Source organism: Anser cygnoides, chromosome 2 (genome assembly GCF_040182565.1).
Source record: "Anser cygnoides isolate HZ-2024a breed goose chromosome 2, Taihu_goose_T2T_genome, whole genome shotgun sequence".
NCBI classification, from domain to species: domain Eukaryota; kingdom Metazoa; phylum Chordata; class Aves; order Anseriformes; family Anatidae; genus Anser; species Anser cygnoides.
The window spans coordinates 21,329,324-21,350,155 of NC_089874.1; the positions used below are offsets into that span (position 1 = coordinate 21,329,324).

At 35.6% G+C, this 20,832-nt stretch overlaps 1 protein-coding gene across 3 annotated transcripts in view; it reads left to right on the forward strand.

Annotated features, from left to right (window-relative positions):
• NSUN6 (NOP2/Sun RNA methyltransferase 6) overlaps positions 1-19,735 on the forward strand; it is a 21,799-nt gene extending 2,064 nt beyond the window's left edge. For all 3 annotated transcript variants that reach the window (XM_048061740.2, XM_048061742.2, XM_013172089.3), the window contains exons 3-12: positions 86-241; positions 1,957-2,036; positions 3,273-3,382; positions 6,124-6,277; positions 7,938-8,019; positions 10,481-10,600; positions 11,531-11,675; positions 13,484-13,632; positions 15,552-15,677; positions 18,401-19,735. In XM_048061740.2, the coding sequence (XP_047917697.1) occupies positions 86-241; positions 1,957-2,036; positions 3,273-3,382; positions 6,124-6,277; positions 7,938-8,019; positions 10,481-10,600; positions 11,531-11,675; positions 13,484-13,632; positions 15,552-15,677; positions 18,401-18,613 (1,335 nt within the window). In that variant the 3' untranslated portion in view covers positions 18,614-19,735. The remainder of the gene's footprint in view (positions 1-85; positions 242-1,956; positions 2,037-3,272; positions 3,383-6,123; positions 6,278-7,937; positions 8,020-10,480; positions 10,601-11,530; positions 11,676-13,483; positions 13,633-15,551; positions 15,678-18,400) is intronic.
• The last annotated feature ends 1,097 nt before the right edge of the window (positions 19,736-20,832 follow it).

Consider the following 20,832-nt stretch of genomic DNA (forward strand, 5'->3'; position numbering starts at 1 on the left):
TTATGTTATGTTTTTTGTAGAGCAAGAGGCTGCTGTGTGAATCTTGTTAATACTTATTTTAAAATTTATCTTCTTTTCCTCCCAGCTTATAACTGCTTTAGGTGCAAAGGAAGCAGAGAGTAAATATCAATCTCTGTTAAGTCATCTATCTCATCCACCGGCTTTCACAACTGTTAGAGTCAATACCCACTTGGCCTCAGTGAAACACGTGAAAAAAATGCTGTTTGAAGAGATCCAGAAGGTTTGTGCAATTTCTTTGTTACAGCAAAAATAAAAAGATTTTTCATCTTTTGCCTGATTAAGAGAGCTTTTCATTACTGGAAACTATTCCTTAACTTAATACATGTCAACTACTATTAACATTATACACTCGTATTGATTTCCTGTCAGCATTAAATGTTAAATGAAAATTCATTGTATAGCAGGATTCAGCAGCTAATACATCCACAAAAAGCAACAAGAGAAGGAAAAAGACAACCAAGTCTTTTTTAGATGGCAGATACAGACTTTAGATAGGATTGGGATACTTCTGTAGTAAATCTGTACAGGCATCTAACTCTAGAGAAGATGGTAGAAACAGTCGAAAACTGTAGTTCAATATACTGTGTCTAAACTAGTATATTTAGAACTTATTTTTAGTAAAGATTAAAGGAGATTGGATTAATGTTTGCTTACATAAACTGTTTAAGAATTGGGAGAATCTACATGTTGAAGAATCTTGCTAGAGGGATGCCCAGCAGCTACCATGACTTTTTTTTTCCTGTTTTTTAATCTTTACATATTGTTTGTTTTTACCTAATTAAATATTTGTTTATGTGATAATATGTAAGCCATAATGATTAAGAAGTAAATTATTTGGAAACACTATTGTAGATCTTTACTCTGTCTAAAAAGATCCCGTTATTTAAGTAAATTATTAATGCTAGTGGGTGTATGGGTATACGGGGAGCTATTGGATGACAGGAGCCAAGATGTTTCTCTGGTGCAGAGGCAGTTGACAGTGTTCTGTTGGCTAGAATGATAACAAGTTATGCTAATTTTAGCTTGATTTTAGAAATCTGGAAATTGATATTTTGCTTTGAGGGAACGTGCTTTGCTGAAAGCTGAATAAAAAAATGGCTTTTTGTAAACTTTCTATATTTTCAATTATGGTTATATTAGAAAAGGAAACGACACAACAGTTTTAATAAAATTATGCACATGGATTGTTTTCTTTCTTAAGAGAAAATAGTTATTTATCAGATGCAAACTAATTTATGGTTTTGCATGTTTTGGGTTTGTATTTCAAAAGCCTCAGACAATGAGACATCCTCCTTTTAAAGTCCAGGAGTAGTTTTTAAGTTTTTAAGTTTTTAAGTTTTAAGGCAACCTGAAATTTTTTATTTTGCAACTCTACACACGACTCAGCTCTCAGTACCCAGTCAAACTTACGTTGAAAAGACAAAAGTGTTCCAGCGTGGCACGTATTGTACAACAGACAATACATAAGTTGATTTTTCCTGTGATTTATAATTAATAGCATCAAAATAATAACATATATATAAATAAAATAATAACATATAAATAAAATAATAACACAGATTAGACCCAAGTTTCCCTGGTGGTGTTATTGTGACCTGGTCATAATGTGACACAACTCTTCTCCACAAGAGAGTAAAAACCAAGTGGTAGGATTATGAGTGTCAGGACACCATCCCAATCTCTGAAGTAGTTCTCTCAGTGAATCCCTTTACAGCCTTGATACCCAATGTTCATTATTTGGTGTTTTTATTATGGAGTGTCCCTCCCAACATAGCATTTCACAACCTCTCTCAACTGTTTGCACTAAATTTGTTTTTTGTACTCTACATCTTTAAATTCTGAATGGAAAAATACAGTTTTCAGTGTAAGTAACTACTTAAATACTACGTTTCATTCTTAACAACTGTATGTTTGTTTTTTTTTTTAATTTAACAGCAATTTAAAGGAATATGTGTTCCAGTTCTTGAGCACCCAGAACTCCAGGACATCTTATTAATTCCTACCATTGGACCTAGGTTTGAAATTTTCAGACTTTAACCTTAAAATGTCATAACACATACTTTACGTATACATTTCTTGTTAAACGGTTAACAGAACTAATTTGCTAGAAATAAAACTTCTTTTATATTAAGACCTATTGGACAGTCAAACTGGGTGAGAGTTTTAATCCTTGAAAGAAAGCATAGAGATGGTTCTTTCCTTATGAGATAAAGTTTTTATAGGGAAAATATAACATTACTGCATCCTCTCTGGAAAGCCAGGTTGGTGGCAGACTAAAGAATTAAACTTTTGTGTGGGGGGTGGGGTGGGGTAGAGAATTATTGGATATTGTTACAGGATAGAAAGTTTATTTGTTATAAACAAATAGCTTAATGCAGTGTTTTCTTCCCCTGGGATCAACTCCAGAGCAAGAGGTAGGGAGACTAGCATCAATAATGCTGAGAGGACTCTTGAATAAATTTTATCCTCTACAAAATGACTATTCATTCATCTTTCTTAAGCTATAGTAGAGTATTTCCCTTGTTGCATTTGTGTTTGCCCCTTGGAGTTTTTTCATCATTTTATTGAATACATTGATGAACGTTTTATTTAAAATATTTTCTTCGTGAAAATTAACATACTTCAATTAGTGAAAACTAACATACTTCAGTTTATATCATTCAGTTGTAGAGATTGGTAACAAGCTGTTTTAGTTAGTAAATGCTACACATTCTAAAATACCATTTAATGCTTTTTTTTTCTTCATTCGCATCTAATTGTCTTTTGTGGCATTTTTTTTTGAACATTCTGTTCTTTTTACACTCAAACATGTTTACACGCTAATACATTTGGGTAACTATCTTCTTCACGGTTCTTACTGGCAAAGTTCTCTGCATCTGGCCATACGTTTATTATAGAAGTACTTAGCAGTTGTTAAACACAAAGTCACTTCGCAGTTGTCTGGCCTAGGAAGGGATAGAGATTATTTCTTGAAACCAGTGTCATTTATTTGTATTCCTGTATTAGGTTTGTAATAGTGGCAGAATGTGTCTGAATCCGATTTACTTCGGGGCTGTTTTTCTGTTTGGCTCTGTACTTTGATTCCTCTTGGAAGTAAAATGAAACGTTTACATTGAATACATGATAATACAGAAGAAAAAATATGTAACTGACACACAAAAAAAAAGTTATGAACCACATAGCTTATTTGAGGGAGATATATGTATTTCAGTATTTTGTTTTTTTTTGACTTAACTATGTCTTGTTTTCAGGCAGGATTTAAAAAAACATGAATCTGAAGTCATTGTTGGAGCACAGTGTGGGTATGCAGTACTTCGAGGAGCACATGTTTATGTTCCTGGAATCATATCTACCTCAAGATGTAAGAGTTCTCTAAATATATCTAATCTATATCTCTAATATATCTAAATCTAAAGTTAAGATTTAAATAGCAAGGAAAAAATGTCACTCTTTGATGAATTTCCAATAAATAGTGCCATTTATTTTTTTCTTCTATTCACAGTTGAAATGAATCTTACAGTTCTATTATAGTGTAAATATACATTTTAAGTTTATCTAGCTTTTGCTAGAAAATTTCAGTATTGTTGTGCTATACTTATAATAAATGATATGTAATTATTTCTCACTTGCATTGTTACAAGTTCTCCTTACAATACATAATTAATAGCTGAAGTATTAGTTCTCAAAGATTTCAGTTTCTTATATTTATTTAAAATTCTACATTTCTTATAAAATTTAAATAATTTCTTAAATTTATTTAAGACATATTTAAAGTAAAACCTGGCTAGCTTTTTAGTGTTTTTTTTTTTTTTTTTACTAGTGACGCTTTCCAATGTTGTGGAAAAAAAAAATAAAAAATTAAAAATGTTTCCACAGCAGATACATCTGGATGGTAGCTGAATGTAAGGTGATAATTTAGTAAACAGTACTTGAAGATGTGTTCTCTCTTCATGTAGCCATGAAGGCACTTGACTTTATGATCCTCTCATATTCCAAGTCACAGATCTACAAAAAAAAATTGATCTTTTTTTTGAGAGATCTTGATGAAAAAAAACTTCAATTTTAATATCAGGTTCGTAAGAAATAGAAATCTGTGGTTTTCCATCTATCAATGCCTGTTAGACAAGATTAAAAAAAACTACATATACATGTTCAGTGTTCAGCAGCCTATTTATTTTTTATTTAAAGGTCAAATTAACTTTACGTGAAACTAGTATAATTTTGAATGATTCACCTCATTATTCTATTGTGATGAGATGTACCAATGATCATAGTCCTTATTATTAAACAAAGTGATTCAGGAAAGCCTTTTTCCATCCACTTAACTTCCATTCTTTTGCCAAAAAACACATTCAAGAAGTTTTAAGCATGTGCGTAAGTCCAGTTCACTGAACAGGAATGTTTATTAGTCTAGGACATGCTAAAGAAATAAGTATATTTGTATAGCAGTTGTTGAAAATGCTTATTTTGACAACCTCATAAATATTAAAATTCCTCTTTGAGTCAATAGTGATTTGTCATAATTGCTGCATGTAATTCTGCATAAAACATCACATTCAAAGAAAAGAAATGATACTATAACTAAAACTTTAGCAATGCTTCAGGAGAATTGCAGATGTGAAAATAAAATAGAAGGGCATGCTCCTGCAGGCCAAATATAATAAGGCTATATTAAGCACAGATAGTTTTAACTAGGGAAAAGAAGAATACAGCAAGAACAGACATTTAATCACTGAGCTAGCAACCCAAATGAGAGGAAACTAATTATCAAAGGGGGGAAGGGAAGGTGAGTTTAATTTAACTAATCACATTCTAAGTTTCATGTTTATGAAATACCAATATAAGCTACCCAAATTAACAGAAAGGACAGTTATCAACAGAGAGTGATTTAAAATCCTTTTTGCTTGAATACTGCAAAAAAACATTGGCAAATACCTTGCTTGTTGGATGGGTTAAATTGCTGCAAATTTTTGTTCTGTGAAGATTAAACAGACAGTAACAATAGTTACTGTTACACATTTCACATAATGTTTTGGTTCATGTATAAAAAGAAGCTACACATAAATACACACACACACACACACACACAGAAATGTTCAGTGGCTATCCAACAGATACTACCATTTAAGAATTCCAGGGCATTTCTCCTTACTGAGAAGGCTACTTGAAAAGTAGAAGAAAAGATTCTCAAATACAGCTCATGGAATTCTTGGGAAGCTGAATTGTCATTCATCTTACTCGTCGTATCTTCTGGTTTCACCAGCCAGTCAGCAACCTTTGAAGTGTCATTTCAGAAAATTGTTTATTGCAGTTAGTGGGGACCTTTATTTTTAAGCATGTTTTTACCCAAGCTCTGCTCATAGAGCTTTCTCACTATTCTACAAAATCACCTAAACCAGCCCCCTTTCCCATCTATTTTTTTATTCCAGCTCAGAAAGCTCACTTAAGTCCCTACAACCAGAGTTTTTTGTATGCTTAAAACTTTACTGGTATGGAGGTTTTTAATTGGAGAAGTAAAACTTTTATAGGATTACTGAGAATAGCAGTTGCTGTAGAGGAAAGAGAGCCATAGTGAAAAATTTCTGTTAACAGGAATATATAATCACGTGTATTAAAGCAACAGTTGGAGATAAGCAGCTGTAGCTATGTTCTACTTAGCTATTGAAAGTTCATTAAGCAAATTTAGTATTACAGTCTTTGTGAAATAATTGTCTCTCGGGTTTGAACCAGTGTGGTTTGAAGTACTTCTGTGCTTGGAGTACACAGAAGACTGAATCCTGAAGAGCGTGCTTAAAACTCCTGGGTGACCATGTGGTGATAAAAATAAATAAAGCGAAGGTTTGTCTAGCCTCTAAGAAACAAGTCAAGCTGTCTGATTTGTAACCTAGTGGCTCTCAATACCTCTAGCTATTTGATAGCCATTCACCATGTACACTTTCAAGCCTAATGCCAGTTAGTTGTTTTTTTTTTTATCACACTAAGAAAATCTAAATTATGCTGTGATATAGGAGTTGAAGTAATCTACTGAATATCCTAAAATATTTGGTCACTACTGTCGTGTCAAGTATAAGATTAATCTCAAAATTTCTTTTCTTTGCCCAGTTATGAAAGCTGGAGATTTGGTCTCAGTGTATTCAGATATTGAAGGGAAATGTAAAAGAGGAGCCAAAGAATTTGAAGGAGTCAAGGTTTTCCTTGGAAATGGGATTTCAGAACTGAGTCGCAGTGAAATCTTCAGTTCACATGGCCCAATGAAGTAAGTGCATAGTAACTGCAATCTTTACCTACGGCTTTTCAAAGGAAAGGGAGAAGATGAGAAGGCATTTTAAAATGTTCTGTACCCTGTGTGAAAGCCAAAGTTCGCTTTGACTGAGACCTGTGGGTATGTAGGCATTTTCACCATTTTGGGGGAAGCATTAGCTTTTGAGAATATAATAGTATTGTCCCTCCTGCTGTCTTGTCACTTCACAGCTAAGGTGGTAGCAATACGATGACTGTGTGGCAGCATGTGAAGGAAATCCTAATTATGATTAAACTTCTACAGTAAATATTAGCAGATAACACATTTAGTTGCATAATGGAATCCAGATACCAGTTTACTTGAAAGACAGGAGGAAATAAATTGAGGTCTTTTCAAAATTTGCTTAGCATATAACTTCATTAATATAGAACAGATATTAATATAGAACGAAAAAATGTTAGTACAGAACAGTCTGTGGTAGAATTGCATTTTGATAAATTCTTCTCTTATTTGGATGGAACAGAGCAGTAGCCTCGACAATTTCTCTATCTCCTAAAAATATTTGCAAGCTTTTTTTTTTTTTTTTTTTTTGGAGGGTGAAGGGAGCAGGTCATATATCTTTAAAAATATAACAGCATCTGCCACGGTAGTTATCTAATTAAAGATTACTTGCTTCTCTATTTTGTATCCAAAGCATATGGCTTGTTCTTCTGTTGTCTAAAATGCATACAAAAAGCAGCGTATGAAGAGTGTGACATCAAATTAATGACTGAAGCTTTACATCATAAGAACAGACTACAGAAGATATAGTAACAAAGATCACACTGTTAGGGGATTTTTGGTGTATTAGAGCTTAAATGTAGTAGATGTAGTTGTCTTATATTCTTGTGGCGTTGTTGACATAGACTGGCAGTATGTAAGATCTGTAGTCTGCAAGTTTGCTTCCTCATATCCTTCCTCCTTGTTGTAGGACAGTGCAGTGTATATACAAAATAATACTCATTCTTGTTATCTTCAGAACTCTAGAGTATTGTTTCCAGGCTCAGTTTTGTGTGTTTGTTTTGTCATTTTCTTTTTGTTGTTGTCCATTCTCTTGTAAATTTGTCCTAACATAACAAAGTTATGTCAGAACTTCATCCATATTTGAAACTTTTGGATTGCTTCTAAGTTTAAACCTTTGTTTTGCAGGTAAGTAAGGGTTTTGAAAAAGATTTTCTTCAGTTATTTGAATGAAATCTCAGACAGTCTAGAAAAACAGAAGATCTAAGTAGGGAATCATATGCTAGTGCCCTAATGCATACCTGGCTAGCCAACAGCAGTAATGGATTGAAGTTAACATATTTTAATCTGTTTTTCTGCATTTTCTTGTATTGTCAAGGCTTGGATTAGATATCTGTTTGTCTTATGTATAAAACAGGTAACTTTATGCAATTTTTACAGATCATTCCAATTTATAATGTAGTAGATTTGGTGTTACAGTTTACGCAACTTAATGATATCATTTTAAAGAATATCAGATTGCTAAATTATAAAAGTATTTTTCTTAGTTTATAAATGCTTTCATTTTTGCAAGATTTTCTTTCAAGTTTCTGTATATAAGCACAATGATTTTAATTTAATACTGTTGAAAATGGTAAATCTGAGTTCTTGAAATAAATTGTTTCATGTTTTTCAGTGGGATGGGCATCAGAATGATAGAGCCAGTCTACCTCAGTCCATCCTTTGACAATGTGCTCCCTAGTCATTTGTTTTTACAGGTATGTTTTTTACAAAAATAAAAATCTCTACTGTTCACAGAATGATGAATATCCTCTAAGCACACCCACTGATTGTATATTATGGAACCTAATTCACTATTTGGCTTTAAAGAAAACAAAGCACTGAAAATGAACGTAGTATGTACATGAGGCTAGTTTAATCACGCTGGTTCTGAGATATTATAAGGGACTTCAAAGTGACTTAAGAGATACTTAAAAAAGTAAAAGTTCTTTTTGCACAGATATTCCACAGAACTTCTAGCTTTTTGGAATCGGCTTATGAACTACAAAATATGAGCTTCTTTCAGGGTACATCCTTCTGTAGATAATGAGGAAAATCTCCAAATATTCCATTGACTTTAAGCTTAAGAGAACTTGAACTTCATTCAAGACAGCTTTTTCTTTTGCAGCTTTAATGCTACTTTTCCCGCCCACAACAAATCTGATTAAAATATGCAGACATGACAATGGGCCACCTGTGCTATGTTGAAATGTAGGATGATGAAATCATGGAACTTTCTAGTTTTCTTAGATCAGGTAAATTTCTTAATTTCAGTTTGTTGAAATAATAAATAAATAAAAAAGAACACTTCAAGTAGATGTGGAGACTATGCCAATAATTTTTTTTTACTGTAAGTATTAACATTCCTTGGGTTAAAAAAAAAAAAAAAGGCAAGCCCTCAAAGAAGTGGTTTTAATCTATAAAGCAAATGTAAATTCCATGTCAAATAAACCCTTGTCAGCTCATGTCAGGGTCATATCATGGCCACAGTCAGTCAGGTTTGAATGCCTTCAAGGATGAAGACTTTCTGGGCAACCTGTTTCAGTGTTTGATCACACTCACAGTTTAAAAAAAAAAAAAAAGGGCTTTTTCTGATTTTTAAATGGAATTTCCTGTATTTCAGTTTGTGCCCATTGCCTCATGTCCTATCACTGGATAACACAGAGAACCGTCCAGCTCTGTCTTCTTTACTTTCTTCCATCTATCATTTATATATGTGTGGATAAGATCCCCCTGAGACTTCTACAGGCTAAATGGTCTCAGCTCTCTCAGCCTCTTTCATGCCAGGTTCTCCAATCCCTTAAACATTTTTGTGGCCCTTGGCTGGACCCACCCCAGTATATCCGTGTACTGGGGAGCCCAGCACTGAACACAGCACTCCAGATACGTCTCACCCATGCTGAGTAGAGGGGAAGGATCACCTCCCTTGAACTGCTGGCAGCACTTTTCCTTACACAGCCCAGGAGGCTGTCAGCCTTCTTTGCCAGGAAGGCGTATTCCTGGATCGTATTCGACTTCTTGTCCACCAGGATCCCCAAGGCTATCTCTGCAAAGCTGCCTTCCAGTCAGACTCCAGCCTGTGCTGGTGCATGGGGTTATTCCTTCCCAGGTGCAGGAATTAGCATTCATGTGTGTTGAGCTTCATGAGATTCCTGTTAGTCCATTAATCTGCCAAGGTCCCTCTGGAAGGGACCTCTGGAAGGGTTATGCTGGAAGGCAGCATAACCTTCCAGTTTATCAACTACTCTTTCCATTTTTTTATCCTCTGTAAATTAGCTTAGGATGCACTCTGTTCCATAACCCAGGTCCCTGCTGAAGAGGTTAGATGGCATTGGCCCGTGTTGACCACTGGGGTACATTAGTATTGACTGGCCGTCTGGACTTGTTGCCACTGATCACAACCCTTTGAGACTGGCTTGTCTGACAGGAATTTGCAGTGTGTGAGATGAAGGCCCACATATGATAGTGTTAGTATTTAATTATTGTTCATTTTCTTGAATGCTGTGGCATGGAACTTGAAAATGTGCTAAGCAAAGAGAACGTGTAGTAAGGTCACCCTTAAAAGATTTTCGTACCTTTGTGTTCAACCATGTTAGAAAAGATTTTTTTGGAGTATTTCCTTATTTTGTACAACGCAATATTGCTCACACTGCATATTACTTCTCTTCGGCATATCTGTTAGGTTAATACAATTAGTAGCACAGCTTCTCAGTACCTTAATTGAGCAAGTTTAAACTCCTGCCTATTAATCTGATTGCTTGATACTAAACTACACCAGTATATTCATAGAGTAAATGTTCCAGTATACCAGGTTAATGTAAAATGCTTGTAATATACAAAGCCGCTCTATGTCTGCGGTAGTATCAGTTTATTTTATTTTCATTTTTAGCATTGTTGGCTCCCTAGTCATGAATCCTTAAATTTCAGTCATGGATACTCACATGCAGCTTTAAATAAAAATAATTTTTAAAAAAAGAGCCAGCCACTGGTGATTTCAGACATCTATAGTCTCTTTTATATAAAAATCACAATATTTAATTTTCTCTTAAGGAACTGACAGCAATATCTTAAGTATCTTCACAGATGAATTTTTTTTTTAAAACTTGTTCGTTTTTCCGTAATACAGGTTTTGGTACAGACCATAAGATTTGAATTCTCCCATTTTTGTTTTTATGATAGAACTTGCCTTCTGTGGTTGTGAGCCATGTTTTAAACCCTCAACCAGGAGAGAGAATTTTGGACATGTGTGCTGCACCTGGAGGAAAAACAACCCATCTTGCAACATTAATGCATGATCAGGTAAGAGGAGTCATTAGGCATTTTCTGTCTCAATAAAGAAAATCTGACCACTGTTCATTTTGATAGCGTCCTTCACTTATCTCTGTGAGAATGCACAGATAACTTAGAACAGCAAGATGCTAATATTTGAACATTCTGCTTACCAGTGTTTTTTGTTTGTTACTGAAATGGGCACAAACTACCAAATACTCACTGTCCCATTTAAAACCTTATTTCCTGCAAACTGAAATCAAACATTTCAACAGGTCACTTTTTGAATGTTACAGACTTAGTTATAATGGAAGAATTTGTTTTTCTTGCATGCTACTCAGGAATATGCTGGATTCATGAAACTGACGATGTTTGGAAATCATGGGTTACTGCTGTGTGCTGAAAGAATATACAGCTTTAAAATAGGAATTGGAAAATAGACAGTATAAAAAATACTGTCTAGAGCCCAGACCAGACCACCATTTTATCCAGATGTCTTTCAGGAAATTGTTCCAGTAGTGGCTGGAATGGGCCAGATGGGGAAGACCTGTTTCAGTCTGTTCTTGTTCCTGAGAGACTCTCAAGAGAGGGAGTTATCTTTGTATATCCACAGTACAGCACATGTGCAGTAAATCCACTTTTTTAGCAACAGACCTAACAACTTTCAAGCACCATCCGATATTAATGTGCATGTGCAGTATGTTGAATGGTGATAGGGAAGAAGCAGTGGCACCAGGTCATCGAGTGCTCATATGAGGGGTGATTTGGCTCACAAGAACGAGGCCTACTGATTTGGCTTTGGAGAACGAGGACTACTGGAGTGTAGATTTAAGAATAATAACATTCTTTAGGTAAAAATAAGCTTCATTCATTACATTGCTCCAAAGGAAAAAAAAATCAGGAATTACACATCCACTTAATCCCTTTGTTTTTGATTTTTAAAAAAATCATTTTTTTCAGGGTGAAGTAATAGCAATGGACAAGATAGCTAACAAGGTCAAAAAAATTAAGCAGAACGCTGAATTGCTACAGCTGAATTGTATTAAGGCATTTTGCTATGATGGAACAAAGGCACTTTCAGCTGAGAACAGAGAGGATGAACAAGGTAGTGTAAACAACTTGGGTAGTAGTAGTATTTAGAATAAATAATAATCTTTTTTTTTTAACAATAATATTAAACCTGCCACAAGTCCACAAGTTTTTGAAATCTTGGCAGATAGCTAGGTTGCTTCAGCACTGTGGATGTCCAATTATTTTCTACTCTGTTGTGATTATCAGCTTCTCCATAAAGTAAATACAAAGCTCAAACTAACCGTCCTTATCATAACCTAATATGCTCAAAAGAAATGCATTCCTTTTCCAGATACTATCAAAGATTGATGAAGCCTTAAACCTTCTTTCATGAAGATGTTTAACCCCATCCTCTGAATTGTTTGGCTTAGCCTGAGAAATAAATTACTTCTGCAGAATTGTTTGGTTTTCCTGCCTCAGAAGCCTCATCTGTAAAATGGGGTTATTAATACCTAACTCCCGGGTGTATTGCAATGTTTAGCTCATTAATGTTTGTTCAGCTGTTTAGGGGAAAGTTCTATAGATGCACAGTGTATTATTTTGAGTTCATTTCATTTGCTTTTCTGTGGTACCATATTTATGATACTGGTTCTGTTCCCATGATGAAATGATTTGAACGGTATCTGCTGTCTAGATTATTTTTAGTTTGTTGTGCAATGTATGCTGTTCTTTCTCACTGTGTCTCATCCCAGTCACTGGTTAGCCTAAGTAGGGATCAGGTTGCATAATTCACCTTCCTTGTCCCCATGCCTTCTAGTTTGTTCCTAAAGGTATTTTTCTTAATCATCTTTGAGCACTAAAATATTGTAGGTGGTTTGTAGCACTTACACAGATGAACAAGAGCTAGCTATAATACTGAGAGATCATGAAAGCTTTTCTGTACAGCCCTGCAATTATGACATATTTTGAATGTTGTAGTAATGAATCAGAGGTAGATAAATTGGTAGTGCCAAAATAGACTCATTTCTGCAGTGCTGGAACAAGCTAGGTAGCAGTCGTGTGAAGTCACCCACTGGTTTTCACTTGTGACCTAGCTTGCATATCTGAGGGACAGAAGGAGAAAAGGATGCAAAGCTCTCTTCCTCGGTTACTCACAGATAACACATATGGAGCCTAGACTTTTGTCTTCGTAATCCTGAGCTGAAGAGTTTCTCCAGCACTAAGACAATAGAAACTTTTTGGCTGTTAAGCCAGTGTGATTTGGAAAGTTGAAAGGATAGGTTCTGCATCTAGTGTATTCCCTTATCTATCCAAGCAGTATTCAAAAGTAGTTCTTGTCTTCATAATCACTGTTTATTAAATTGTTCTGCTGTGGAGGAAACGTGTATTGCATTAGAACTTGTAATATTTCACATTATTATGAAGCGCTTTATATTCTGTATGCATCACAGTTATTATCTAGACAGTCCAATTATGTTACTTCAGGCAGTCTTAATAGTTAACTACGGGCTTCTCTCACTAAAGATTTACACACTTGTTCACTCAGTTATGAGCTGTCTGTGGTTCATAACCACCTGTATGTACAGCTTGGTACCTAGCACCTCTGACCAATTGTATTTCAACAGATTTGATTTTTACATTTTACTTCCAAAATATTAAAGTTGAAAAATATTGCTGTCTAAAGCAATCATGTATTGTTTGAGCTCCCAGAACGGTAAAACCCTTCTGTGCGATGAAATCCACCACAGGCAGTGCTGAGGCTTGTCTCTAACTGTGATCACTTTTGCAGAAACCGTCTATAGCGCTTAAATGTTTTATGGCAAGCAGGCAGTAACAGCTTGTCATTATCTGTAGTGAAATCTCAGGGAAAGACAACCACGTTTTACATCGCTGTTTTTACAGAAGGACCTCCGTTCTTACCAGAGTCATTTGATCGGATTCTTCTTGATGCTCCGTGTAGTGGGATGGGGCAGAGACCAAACATGTCTTATTCCTCAACTTTAAAGGAAGTGATGTCTTATCAGCCGCTGCAGCGCAAGCTTTTCACTGTGGTATGTATTAATCATTTAGTAGCTAAATTAAATTGAACATCAATAGTTTTGCAGTGTAAAACTTACCCCCCAAACAATGCCTCATTTTCCCTACATTTTCAGCGGTTAGGGGTTGGGATGTAATTGCACAGAACCAAAAATTTCAAAGTTCATTCTGTTCGAGGCAAATGGAGTGCCAGAGTTCCATGAAAAAGTTCCATGAAACCATTTGCCATTCTGCAGTATGTCACTCTTTCTGAATATAAGTTTCATGTCAGTTCTCTGTCCTTTTCTAGGTCCGCTTTCTTTCATTGCTAGTTACAGTTCTTAGCTGCTTTTAGATCCTATTCTTATTTGCTATAATGTAATACTACAAACCTTTAAGTACTAACATTTCTTTTTTATCAGAGGATATCTTTGCTAAGCTTTTCTTCTTTCTTTGCTTTTCCAACTAAAGTCTTTTTCTGTCACAAAATCATCAGCAGTTTTTAGCTTATCCCTAAATTTATTTGAACAATACTGAAGCTTATGCATCTTGCCTGATTTCCCAGCAGATCTTGTGCTATCACAGTCCTTGGGGACCAGTAGTTCCCAGAACGCTTGTTCTTCTGCAGATGTCTCCTAGGGTGCAGCCTGCCCCTTTGAAGCTCAAGTATCTGAGTAACTTTCATCAATTGAAATCTACCTAGTTTTCAGTTTCCTATTCTCCATACACCAAAAGATGTCCAAATATTTTTTTTTTCTTAGAGGAAGTAGTGCAGCTTTCTTTAATGTATCTGTAAATTTGGAATTTCCTGTTTTAGAACTAAACCCAACATCATCTAAGACTTTTTCTGATAGCTACAGAGACTGAGGAATTCCCGAAAAACAAATAACATGGTGTTCTTTCAAGATGTTAGATCTTTAGGGACTTATTTTCCTCTTGCATCTGGTGTTGTGTAGAACAAGTTAAAGAGCTTAAGCCATTTGGTCAGCTTTGTTTTCTCTCTTTCATAGCTGATATAGTCAAAGAGAAGGAGGAAAATTGAAATCCTTTATGACCATTTAAATATTTATAAAACAAGACAGTGCTCTTCAGTCTTTAATAAAACCCCTCCTGTAAGTAAAGGTAGCATTCAGTTAGCCTTTCAGCTCTATCATATCTGCTACTGGGTAAAGTCAATTCATTGAAGCATGGGAAAGATACGTGTAAGACATATATAAAAAAAATTATATTTGTTTTTTTTTTTTTTAATCTTTCAGTTTCATCCATTTCTGTTTATAATAATTGGAAGGCTATAAGTCACAGAGCAGGTTAAAGTATTTTCTGTGCAGCAGCGTGGACTCTTGCAACTTCACTGCATATAACTCTCCTGCAGTGGTGCTGTAAGGTACTATATGGGATATGTGAGGGAGTACAAAGCCAGGAGGCCATATTACAAGTTCCCTTGCTAGTAAGAGCGTGGTTGGGCTGATGCTGAAGGACAGGATTCCACGATTCTTGCCTACATCTGAATTATGTGTATTCAAAGTGAATCACAGCTTGAAAAGCAGCATAGATATAACTTCATGCCAAATATGTGGAAACAGCTGACATCTAATATCACTGATAAAAATACTGTATATCGATGCTTGGAAACAGGTGATGAAAACAGAATGTGTCTGTCTGAGATAGGCAGAGCTGTACAAATAACAAATCTTACAAGGTGAATCATCTTAGTAGCATTAATAAACTGCATGCATTATAATGCTGATTTTGAAAGAAAAGCCTTTCTATTCCATAGGATCCTTTAATGTAGTCCCTGAGAAGAAATAGCATCCTAATGTCTATCTTAGACAGAAAGATTTGAGTTTAATTAAGTGTTAAGTTTTAATAATATAGCTTAATGTTTTTCTTGGTTAATGTTGCTTAATATGCAGCTTTTTACATTTAAATATAAACCGTTATTTTTTCTCTGCAGGCAGTGAAATTGCTGAAGCCAGGAGGTGTTCTAGTGTATAGTACATGTACGATTACACTTTCTGAAAATGAGGAGCAAGTTGCATGGGCCCTAGAAACTTTTCCATATCTCCAGCTTCAGCGACAGGTACTACTATTTACAGCATACTTCACACAAGCCAATGAGCTTGTTTTGGCACTGTAAAGTTATGCAGTGTATTTACTATCAATAAATATCATTTTTACGGCAGAGAATTCTAACTGCTTGGGATAGAAATAATGCAGGAATTTCTGATACTCTTGTAAACCTATTTTCATGTTTAATTGAGCTTCACTTAGGGAACATTAAGTAGTTTCTCACTGTGTACTATGGTTGTTTTGATTTGTACAACAGTCATTTAAAACGAGAGGGATAAAAGTTCAGACAGGTTAAAATTTCTCTTGCTATTCTTTCTTTATATTAATATATTTTACTCTCTTTTTCTGCACATTAATAGTAAAGGTGAACATGTTTTTATTAAAGCTTCTGAAGTAGCGAAGACTTAGATAAAGCATGGGAAATAAATTGGAAGAACGTGGTACTTTGAGAAAGGAGGATTTTATATGTATGAGAGCCATCTTTGTGTTACTTTAAGAATGAGGGAATAAATTTATTTCAGGCTCAGTGTCCCAAGACTGTACCTTGTCTTTTTTGGAGCCAATGTCTAACATAAAGGTGTCTAGATAGGTAGTATATAGGGAGATGCTAGAATTTTTATCTATGATGCGTACATTTCAAAAATATATCACTTCTACTAGTGCCTCAAATAGTTTACCATCAGACCATATGTGGCTCTCTTCTCCTTTGCTGATGTGATGTGTTGGAGCGGGTTAGTGTTAATCATCATGGCTTTGGGGAAGAGCCTAAATCTGGTACTTGTTTAACTTGTACTTTCTGTAATGACTTGTCCTAAGAAGTTTAGATGCATCTTTTAACTGAAATTAAAAAAATACACAATAGATATACAACGAGAAATTATAAGAAGGCTGCTAAAGATTTAAGAGAACCGAAGCTTTTCTTAAAACATTTTGTTTGTCAGGGTTCTTCTGCCTGTTGGTACAAATCTAAACTTTCCATCTATTTCCATCTTCTCAGTATTTTTCAATTCAATCTGTTTCAGCTGAGATTACATGTTTTACCTAAAAGTTTAGAAAATCATACGCAATAGAATGACAAAGCAAAACACAAGCCCTATTAACTCAAATGCAAGATTTTGATTTCATAGACTTGATCTCTCACCAGTAGTATGTCTTGAGTGAGGTACTAGTTTTCACACAAAAAATGGCATCCATATAAAAATTAAAGTTTTGTGTATAGCGTGTTTTAAATAAGATACTGGCTTGTTTACCCACAGATTATAGTATCTTACAACCAGCTCCCCAGTAGTGTAAACTAAGGTGATCTTTGCAATGAACAGGAAGCTGGAGTCTAGGGCTGACTTACCTCATGGTCCTTCATTTATTTCCCATGTTCTGTAGTCTCTCAGTGGACACCTGCTTTACACCCAGTCCACTGTTTCCCATGTTCTCACTTTTGCAACGGGTCCTGGAATCATGTTGCGCAAGGCAAAACAGGAGATGGAGCCATTGGTGTTGATCTCATAGGTGGAGGTTACTGCATGGCAGCCGATCCTTTGTGCACACTTACTGCCTCTTAGGGATTTGCACACAGGAGATACTGTGTATCAGCTTAAATGCAGTAACTGAACTGGAAGGAAAAAGGAGAAGGTAGAGGAAAAAAAATTGGTCTTTGAACGAGCAAGTCACTTTACCTTGTGTAATATTTTTGGTAGTCTTTTACCTTTCCATCCTTCAATTTCATTGCTTAAGTCTCTACCTCTTGTCTCCCTTTGTGTATTATTTTTTCTCAATTTGCTACAGGTACTTCCTTTTGTCTCTTATCTGGAAAGCACTGAAATCCTATTGAGGGAAAGCAAGAGAAGACTCAGTCTGCAGCCTCTTGGCTGCCCAGCTTTAGAGCACACAGTACATGATTAAGCAATTAGCTCGCATCATGTGCTGTCTGGGTGAGCGCGTGTGTCAGCAAAGTCTGAGGGCTCAAAAATTCTCTGCTCTCTGCTGCATTACAGACTACACCAGACTAGATTTACAAAGGAGATATTTCTTTTGATATTACTTGTATGGTTTTCCTTTTTTTTCTTTTTTTTTTCTCTTGAATGCATTGGAGGAATGACCCAGCTAAGAATTAGATTTTTCCACAAATCACCATATTTATTAAATAAAAAACATCATCCAGAAGAGGGCCATGACTTTAAACACAGCTCCTCTCTAGGATTTTGATGCTAAATGTCCTCTCCTAAATTGAAGAACACTAAAGCAGTTCCTTTCTTTCTTTCTCTGTCATATATACACATAAGGGGTGGTATCAGTATTTTCATTTACCCATTAGTCTAATTACATAACAGAGAAAACCCGAAGCTCAGACTTTTTTCTGCAGCAGCATCATCTTCTGAAATTATGCCTCTTTAGGCAGTACTCTGGAGTGGCACTTTCAGTCTCTCCAGTTGAAGTTTGTAAGGTAAAGAATCCAGATATTTCTACTACTAAGTATGTTAGTAACTGACTAAGCGATCACTGTTTTTGACAATTTAGAGCTATTAGTATACAGAAGAGCTTCAACACAAAAGTGAAAAAAAACCTAAAACCTTTCAGACATACTGGCTGGTGATAACAGCTTTCTCGTGATGGAGGTGATTTCAGTCTTGGGTGATGAAATGATTTGGATCTGTGTATAGCCTTAGAGGAGTACATGTAGGAAACTAGGAACTTTTTACTGATGCGGTAATTTGCTTTTCTGTGTCACTTGCAAAGGAACCTCATATCGGAGGAGAAGGCATGAGGGGAGCTGGACTGGCACTTGATCAGCTGAAGCTGCTGCAGAGATTTGATCCATCCGCTGTGACCGTGCAAGGAATGGATATTAAAGCCTTGCAAGATTCCCGGGAAGATGATTTGATTTCACTGGCAAATAAGGACTGTATAGGTTTTTTTATTGCAAAGTTTATTAAACTGAATGGTAAATAAGCATGCAGCAATACAACCTGGAAAAAAATACCTCTGTAAGGCTGAAGTGTGGGTCTTGGTGCTGTGCCGTTGCCAAGCCAACAGGCTGACGGCAGGGTTGCTGTGGCAGCCAGAAAAGCTGCCAGCTGCTCTGCTGGGAAAGGGCCACGGGCTGGGGGAAGGGCACGGTCATTTGGGGTCGGTTTGCTTTCCTATGACAGCAGGTCACTGCTTGAATGACAAACACGTTCAGTCGCACTTCGGTCTGTTGGCTCTCGCCATGCGAGCAGCTCGGCTAGTGCAGGAAATGCAGGAACAGGGTGTCGTGTTTTTTTTTGGGGGGGGGGGGGGGGGGGGCGTGGAACTGGGGAGGTAAGGTCCTTTAGAAAATGCCATAATAAATAGGCGGGAACTATTACTGTGAATTTTGGAAAAAAACCCGTTTCAGTGGAGATTTACCGATAGTTAATGCTTCGTTAAGTAGTGCTTCAGGAAACACTGTAACATTTTACAAATAACTTTTATAAATTGATACTTAGAACCTCATTTCTCTTTTATTTTAATACAAGCAAGATTCTCTGTACACATAGTATATACACAAAATACGATTAGGCTTTGTAGCATGTCTTTTATAGCAGCATGAATATATTAAACCATCTCACTCTGGGAATGTAAATAAATATTGTTTCAACATCAAACTTCCCATGCATAAACTGTATTGGTTCCCAAACAGCCTTTTGGACTGGCTGACAAGTGACAATTTTAAAATCAAACATTTGCAATAGAAGGGGCTACAGCTGTGATGAAAATATCAAAAGACAGAAAACAATGCATAATATCATCTTAAATGTTGCAAATCACCTTTCAAACAACTAAGAATATTAAGTCTTTACTGGTTAGAAAGCATCAACGGCTAAAATCATATGAAAATTGAAACTGGGGAAGCATGCTAATGAGAACTGACTTAATACACTGCTCAAAGTTTTAATAATCTAAACTTCTTAAATGTGTTGTATGTGTTTGAAAAATTCTGCTTCAGTTACAGAGGTGTTCTCTGTCTGAATAGTGTTCTCTTTTCGTAGTACTGCTGGAAATAGCACAAAAATTGGAGGGGAAAAAGTAAGTACGATTCAAAAACCTAAACTGACACCTATGTTTTGTTGTGGGCTTTTTTGTTGCTGTTGCTGTTTTCACACTGATTTTCAAAGCATTATCTGGAAAAAATATCTTATTTTGCACACATGGTTATTTGGTTGGATTAAAGACTGACATTTCTAATTTGCTTTTGTACTGTCAGAAGTGCTTTTGCATTTACTGAAAACAATTTATAAAACTCTGTCACTAGTCTGGTTGTGTACTTATATTTGCTATAAATGTTTTGATATATATATAATGTTTTGTACTGTACTTGAATAAATGAAATGTCTCCTCTTCTGTTCTGCTAAGGCTGCTTAGTATGTACTCTGTAAGGCCTATCCTGGCAGACTAGGAGGAGGGAATTCTTGCTTGCTTTTGTAGCTCACTCCTTGCTGTTAACCATGACATGCCAAAACAAGATTTGAAGTCATCTTGTTTCATCAGTAGTAGGTAAGATAACCCATTTAGAATTGTAATCACTTGTACTATAAATTACAGTCTTTTTAGTCAAAATATGGCTACAATAACTACTTGGTAACAAAATGTCTTAGTCCTTTACTGTAAGTACATGTTGAAATCTTCAACTTGGTGCTAGTAAAAAAGCATATTTTTTTCAGAATATATAAACTCTGTAAACATTAATCAGCATACACAGACTATGTATTGAAATTTGCACATACCTATAAAGGGAGGAATTTTTGCCTCCAGTTTCAGTAGCAGGATCTGTGCAATGCTGAATTCTTTGTGAAAATTTGAGAAGTTCCCATATATATTAGTTATAAACAGTCTTTTCAAGAAGATGATCTTGATTTTTATATGAGAAATTTCTTAGCTCATCCCCACCCCCTCAAAAAAAAAATTGTAACTGACTTGCATTTGATTCCAGTGTAATTGCAGACCAGACTTAATGTGAAAAAACACTGCCGATATCTGAACTTTTAACTATTAGAGTTGTTTCTGCAAAAGTTACTGATAGGCTCGAAAAAACAGTCAGTATATTAAAGAGCTAAGCCTCAGCTTTCTCCCCTGGACCTTCTCTCTGCTGGTAATTCAGGGAGAGGGGATGAGACAAGGGGAAAGAGAGAGAGATTTCTCCATCAGGC